The sequence below is a fragment of the Vigna unguiculata genome, chromosome 3, assembly GCF_004118075.2.
Source record: "Vigna unguiculata cultivar IT97K-499-35 chromosome 3, ASM411807v1, whole genome shotgun sequence".
Classification (NCBI taxonomy): domain Eukaryota; kingdom Viridiplantae; phylum Streptophyta; class Magnoliopsida; order Fabales; family Fabaceae; genus Vigna; species Vigna unguiculata.
Genome location: NC_040281.1, coordinates 17,865,940 through 17,873,085, shown reverse-complemented (window position 1 = coordinate 17,873,085; position 7,146 = coordinate 17,865,940). Strand labels below are relative to the sequence as shown.

Below are 7,146 nucleotides of genomic sequence, written 5' to 3'. Positions count from 1 at the left end.
ATTGAAATGTGAAAACAGTTGATTAAAATTCTGACAGTGAATTTTATAATATTTCACATGACAATCAAATTACATATATGATTACTATGATATTAAAGGTCAATCATAAAAGTAAGGAACACAATGATTTATTAACAGATTATGCAATTACACCAAAATTATTATTAAAGATCCAATTTAGAGCATTTCTTGAAACAACCAATTAGAACTTTAAATTTGCAAAAACATGAAAATAATATATTTGAATTTCATACGGGTTCACTCCAATGGAGCTACATCCAGTTAGTCAAGATAACCTTAGCTTGACTTTTCACTTATTCAAGATATTACAATATCCTTACAATTGAACTCTTGAAAAAGAAAAATACACATAATAAAAGTTTCTTGAATCACATAACAAATAATCAAAGCACAACAACAATCACTATCGCAAACCTAGGCTCACACCAAGAACACCACATAAAAACAGACAAAGACACAAGGAAGATCAAACCTCAAGATGAACTATCCCTAGTCAATCAAGAACCTTCTTCAACTCGCTAACAAGGAGCAATCACAGCTCTAACACCTCTTGAATGATTTTCAATCAACAACAACATATACTTTTTTTTCTGAAAGAATGAGATTGAGCAAATTTTCAAGAGCGGTTTTGTGTTTTTCAAAATCTCACCTCATCTCACAAAAAAAATTGATATATAGTATGTAAACTAACATATTGAATCAATTGAAAGTAATTCTCAATCAATTGATTTCACTTAGTTAAGTAAAATCAGTTGATTAATTGTTATTTTAATTGATTTAATATGTTATTCACATAACTATATGTGTAAGCCATTTAACTTGTTAAACACCATTTTAACAAATTAAATAAATTCAAGACACACACACAAAGACTTTTATCCTAAGTCAAATTTACACTGAATATTATTGTACTCACAAAACAAAGTTGACAACTCTTGTGAAAAAAAAAAGAGATGAAAATGTGATTCAGAAGCTGAGAAAGGGTACAAAGTTACCTCCTGCAGCCATTCCTGTGGTAGTAGCAAGAACCTCTATAGACAAACAACAAGAACAAAAACAAATGGAGCCTTTGGCGCATCTAACATTTCATCAATCACAATGTTCGCATGATGTTGAATATACAAAATGATAAAGTACATTATTATATATTTGAAATAAACAATATTGCAAAATATCAAACATTCAGTGCTTGTTTATGGTTATGTTTCAAAAATGATTCCATCTAAAAGAAAATGATATTTTTCTTAGTGTAATTGAAATGATCATAATGTGAAGTTATTCAATTATAAACTAACATATGCAATAAGAAATTCAAATTTTGAAATAATAACTTTGGTAAGTATGTTTTTATTTGTCAAACAAAAGAAGATTACATAGGTGTACAATATCCATATAGTATTTTTGATGCCCACACAACACCAAACACTAAAACAAAACGTGAGTATAAATTATTGCGAAGTGGATGGTAATATGTCATACTCATTTTATTAGAATAAGGAAAATTTAAAGAAAGGAAGAACCTCAAAATCAGGATATACCTGTCTCTTAAGAGTGAATGTCCTGAACAAAACAAACATGAAATTAAATAAAAATGAAACGTGAATGAATAAAACACTTAACCTTAGACCTTGGAAAAAATAAACAACTCTTCTTGTAAATGGATAGTGTGGAACATCAAAGAAAGAAGAGATACCTAGGCTTATACCCTTCAAGGTAAGTCTTGAAATCCCCAATCTCAACCTTGTGGGCATGCATACCCAAGAAGAGATTGATACCATCCCACCCACAACATTCTAATTAATTTTTAAAATTAAATAAAAATTAAGATGAGGAGGCATGAAAAGTTGACCAACCTCATGTATCATGGGATGAAATTCATTGGCAAGTTGAAAAAGAATTGGCTTTCCTTTGTCTTATAGATCGTAAGAATCAAACTAAAATTAATATTTTGTTTCCTAGAAATGGTAAAAATCATAGTCTTACTATATTGCAATATTATAGGTTGTTCACTTCACTCATTTAAGTGTTGTATTTGGAGTTTATTATTGGCCTTGGGATATCCATGCCATGGCTTCTAGCATAATACAACTCATGCACAATATTGTAAACCTATTTTTTGTAAAACAGTGCCAAATTACTTCTTTTTTTCCCTGAAAAAAAAAAGAAAATAATAAAGAGAGAGTTGAAATTAAGCACACCTTGTCTCTACATCTACATGTAACTATAGCAATGGGAAAACACCTCGCAAGTTTCCTCATTGTTTCCCTCCATTGATCTTAAGGTTCTTCAAAATCCTCCTCCTTAGAATGAGAATGTAGCCTTCTGGCGCTAATGGTGGCTTTTGCTCAACTGTTAGGTCCATGTTGATCCTGAATTTTGTCTTGGATAGTACCATCCCACCCACAACATTCTTCAAGCCTGAAAAAAAAACGTTTAAGAAGAATGGATGAATCAAAATAGAAAATCACCCTAAATAGCCTAAGAATAAAAAGGGATGAGTGAAGAAAAGGTGAAGATTGAAGAGTGAAGATTCAAATTTCAAATTTTGAATTTTGAATTTTTAAGACAATGACTCTTTACCATACTTTGCAATGAAATGGAAAAGTAGAGATCATAGTACTGCTAAGTGAACCCTATTGCAAAAAAAGGGAAAAGATTGAAAGGAGATAGAAGAGAGTAAAAACTGAGTTGAGAGAGGAAAAGGTGAACCATGAATCCTTTGTAAGCACAACAAATAAAGAAGGAGAATGATGTTGACTCTTTTGGATCTATGCGTCCAACATTTAGCAAGCAACATTTTTGCATATTACATAGCCACGTTCTAGCATATGAAGATGTTAGGTTTTTTCCTCTTTCTGCTAATTCTTAGAAACTTTCATTTTAGATATATATTTTGAAATTTTGTGTTGATTTTTATGTTATTTCATTGTGTATATTTTATAGATTTATAGACAATACCATGATGCAAAATGACATATGTGTATAACTTATTGCAAACATTCCCAAATAAACACTTTTTACTTATTTGTTGTAAATATACTTTGAATAGGAAATCAAGTTATTTTATCTTTTAAAAGACTTATAAGTTTTTGACTCTATTGATTTTTATTTTTAAGTTTTCATCTTACAGGTAAATCTTTTAAAAAAATTAATTATCTTCGACTCAATTAATAAGTGAGTTAGAAATTATTGAAAAAATATACAAATTGATCAAGTTAAAACTAAAAAGATAGAAACGATAATTAATGATAAAGTCAAATAATATATTAATTATAGGAAAATGATTAAATATGTTTTTGGTCTCTTAACTTTTAGTGAAAATTAGAATTAGTCTCTCTTTAAAATTTTGGACCAATTTAATCCCTTTAGAAATGCATGAATTTAGTCATTTTAAACAAATTTTGTTAAGTTTATTTGACATTTCAAACATGTTTCTTAGCTAACATTGAAGCAAAAATGTGTTAAACAGTAAAAACAACTCAAATACTATCATGAAACACGTTTGAAACATAAAATATACTTAACAAAATTTGATTAAAATGACTAAATTCATACATTTCTAAAGTTGATGGACTAAATTAGACCAAAGTTTTGAAGAGAGACTAATTCCAATTTTTAAACTTATTTCTCAGCTAATGTTGAAACAAAAATGTGTCAAACGATATAACTAATTTAAAGACTATCATAAAACGTGTTTAAAACGTTAAATACATTTAATAAAATTTGGTTAAAATAACTAACTTCATACATGTTTAAAGTTGGGTGATTAAATTGGATCAAAATATCGATGAGAAACTAATTTTAATTTTCAAAGAACCAAAAGTTATTTAACTCATATGAAAATAAAAAACATTTTAATAGTTTTACTTAAGAAATTTTGTAGGGAGATACTTAATTTATATAAATTAAATAAAAAAAGTAATATATAAATTTGATAATAAAAAACAATGAACCAATAGAAGCACGCCAACACCTTACTGTACCTAATCGCATTACCCATTGACCCCTCCTCACCTTATCGTATCACTGTATCACTGCATCATTGCCTCAATTCAACAAAACTCGCTCTCCTCCTTTGCCCGATCTGTTTAACTCTTTCTTCTTCCATTGCGCTCGCCCTGATTCATATCTGGTATTTTCTTCTTAGCTTTTGTTCCGACTTGTTTTCTGTATTTTAGTTTATTGTCTTAGATGGGTGTTTCTGTATTTCGCTTAACTTAAAAATGGTTGACCCGGAAGGTGATTGATTCTATGAGGTTGAAATTGCAAATTCTTGATGGTAGGGAGTTTGTTATTTGAGTTTGAGTTATTTTTCAGGTCAATTGCTGCGTTTGTTTGTTTTTGTCTGTAATTAGATGAACCAATGCTTTATGTTATTTGTAAAAGTTTCTCGTCCACCGCTTGTTTGATGAAATGTATAGCTTTGGGTGTGTATGGATATTAAGGTTACTAGGGATAACATTGATAACATGTTTTGATCGTTTCCTTTATTCTTTTTCGTATAGAGGTCAGGGATGGCTCCTTTTGCAATTGCAACATTGGCCACTTCTCACACCTGCATCATCCCAAAGCCTTCGAATTTGAAGGTTCCAATTCGCTGCTCCGCGACTGCTTCTTCTCCTTCTTCGATTTCCACTCGATCAAAAGCCTCTGACTTTGATTTGAGGACATATTGGGCTTCCCTAATGGTGCAGATCAATCAGAAGCTCGATGAAGCCATTCCAGTTCAGTTTCCTTCGCAGATATATGAAGCTATGAGGTATTCAGTCCTGGCCAAGGGTGTCAAGCGAGCCCCACCTGTTATGTGCATCTCTGCATGTGAACTCTTTGGGGGCAGCCGCCTTGCTGCCTTCCCTACTGCCTGCGCCCTTGAAATGGTAATACTCTTTTTGCACCCAGTCGTTTTGCTTTGGTTCTGATGATTTTTTTTTATTATCTTCTTGGTTTCATGATCCGAGGCATTTGAGTGAATTGCCTTATCATTGACAAGTTTTTATTTTTATTATAGTACAGTTTTATCAGTTATTATACCAGTTTTCTTAGTAGCGTGGTTAGTTTTAGGAGTGTCGTGTTATTCATGTAAATAAGTGTTTTGGATTCCATCTTTTGCTAGCTGTATTTGCATCATAGAGTACCTGCCTTTAGATAAACCGTTAATTTAAGAATACCTTTCTTTGCAGTTTGCATTGTTCTTGAACAAAATAGATTCTCTGAATCCGTATGTTTTGAACTCCTGATGGATACAAAATGGAAATTATGAAGTATGTACTTCACTAAAAAGTAATGGTAGTAAACTGAATGTGTTTCTGAGTATTTCTAAACATACATGGTATAAGTATACTGTTAATCTTATATTTTTGTGGCAATCAGGTTCATGCAGCTTCATTGATACATGATGATCTTCCCTGCATGGATGACTCCCCGTCACGCCGTGGGCAACCTTCAAACCATACCATCTATGGTGTTGACATGGCAATTCTTGCTGGTGATGCACTCTTTCCCCTTGGATTTCGCCACATTGTTTCACAGACTCCATCTGACCTTGTACCAGAGCCCAATCTCCTTCGTGTGATTGCTGAGATGGCTCGCTCTGTAGGCTCCACTGGTATGGCTGCAGGGCAGTTCCTGGACCTTGAAGGAGGATCCAATGCAGTTGAATTTATTCAAGAGAAAAAGTTTGGTGAAATGGGAGAGTGTTCTGCAGTGTGTGGAGGATTGTTGGCTGGAGCTGAAGATCATGAGATAGAGAGACTGAGGAGGTACGGGAGAGCTGTTGGGCTATTGTATGCAGTTGTGGATGATATTCTGGAAGATAGATTGAAATCTGAGGGAGGTGTTGACAGGAAAAACAAGGGCAAGAGTTATGCAGAGGTTAATGGAGTAGAAAAGGCAATAGAAAAAGCTGAAGAGCTCAGAGAAACGGCCAAGGAAGAATTGGATGGATTTGAGAAGTACGGGGAGCGAGTCTTTCCTCTCTACAGTTTTGTGGATTATGCATTTGATAGAAGCTTCAGTGTTCTTGATGATGCTAGTGGATAATGGGTTTTTGTTATTGATATAGTGCTTTGATTGATTGACTAAGTGAGAAGATCGTTGCATTGCATGAGAACTTCCACGGTTTTGAACGCGGAACTCCCAAGTCTATTCAATCAATCTCAGCTTTTAAACTTTCTCGTCCATTTGGGTTTGATATCTTCTTGACTATATTAAAATGGATGAGCAAGTTCTGAGGCAAGGACCCAAAAGGAGGGCATATCTAGTTTAGTATGTCTTGCAGTACCATATTTGATACCGAATTAGCATTCCAAGACCCCAAGGAACTAATATTATATTTTGTTTTCTGACTCTTGTTAAATATGTCCAGCGGATACTAAATGTCTCTTTGATTATCAAATGAAATGGGGTTTACAGATTTGATAACACGGTTCAAATTAAATTTTCTGATAAAAGAAATGTGGTATACACTCTTACTCTATTTATTCTCTACACCTCTTAAGGACGCTCATTTGCTGGGTCTTACAATTTTTGGGGGGTAACAGTGATATGATCTTGATGAGAAATATCACTTGAAGTTCATATCAGATGGCCTTTTATAACTCTAAACTTGCTCTTGAAAATAAAAATTTTGATGTAACACGCTGCAGATGTATGCAATTTTGATGTTTCAATGTGGTTTGTGGACGCTCATAATTACAACTTTATTTAAATACTCTCACATTATCTCCTTTAAATTAAGTGTTATTTCAATATTTTCTTTGACGGATAGTGATAGAATGACCCGTAAAACTTTTTTTATCCGGTGACATGTAAGTCTATGTGGAATTTTTATAAGCAATTTTGAATTATTTTTTAAGTTGTTGATGTTAGCAATTTTAAGCACGCTGGTAAAAGGAGAGACTAGGGTTTCACTCGAGGGACACCCCTTTAGTTTCTTCTTTAGTGTCGACAACTTCTTTTTGTCTTTATCTCTTCTACAAGTTCAAAGAGGAATAATTATCGCCCAACTAACCCTTGTTGTCGGTTGTTGGCAGTTGCGTTGTCTTTCTTGCTCTTAAAGAAAACTAGGTTTTGTTTCGTCTCTCTTACTCTCAAAGAAAATCGCTCCTCCCCTCCCCTCACCATCAT

At 32.9% G+C, this 7,146-nt stretch overlaps 1 protein-coding gene across 1 annotated transcript; it reads left to right on the top strand.

The window, feature by feature from the left end:
* Positions 1 to 3,989: 3,989 nt before the first annotated feature.
* LOC114178724 (heterodimeric geranylgeranyl pyrophosphate synthase small subunit, chloroplastic) lies at positions 3,990 to 6,441 on the top strand. Its single transcript, XM_028064782.1, has 3 exons — positions 3,990 to 4,153; positions 4,527 to 4,898; positions 5,392 to 6,441. Exons 2-3 carry the CDS (start codon positions 4,536 to 4,538, stop codon positions 6,058 to 6,060), a joined length of 1,032 nt encoding a protein of 343 aa, XP_027920583.1. The 5' UTR covers positions 3,990 to 4,153; positions 4,527 to 4,535; the 3' UTR covers positions 6,061 to 6,441.
* The last annotated feature ends 705 nt before the right edge of the window (positions 6,442 to 7,146 follow it).

What these genes read in the sequence shown, in the direction of transcription:
- LOC114178724 (XM_028064782.1), top strand. Translation starts at nt 4,536, where the DNA reads ATGGCTCCTTTTGCAATTGCAACATTGGCCACTTCTCACACCTGCATC. An exon ending in CTGCCTGCGCCCTTGAAATG is followed by an intron (nt 4,899 to 5,391) that starts GTAATACTCTTT and finishes TGTGGCAATCAG; the next exon opens with GTTCATGCAGCTTCATTGAT.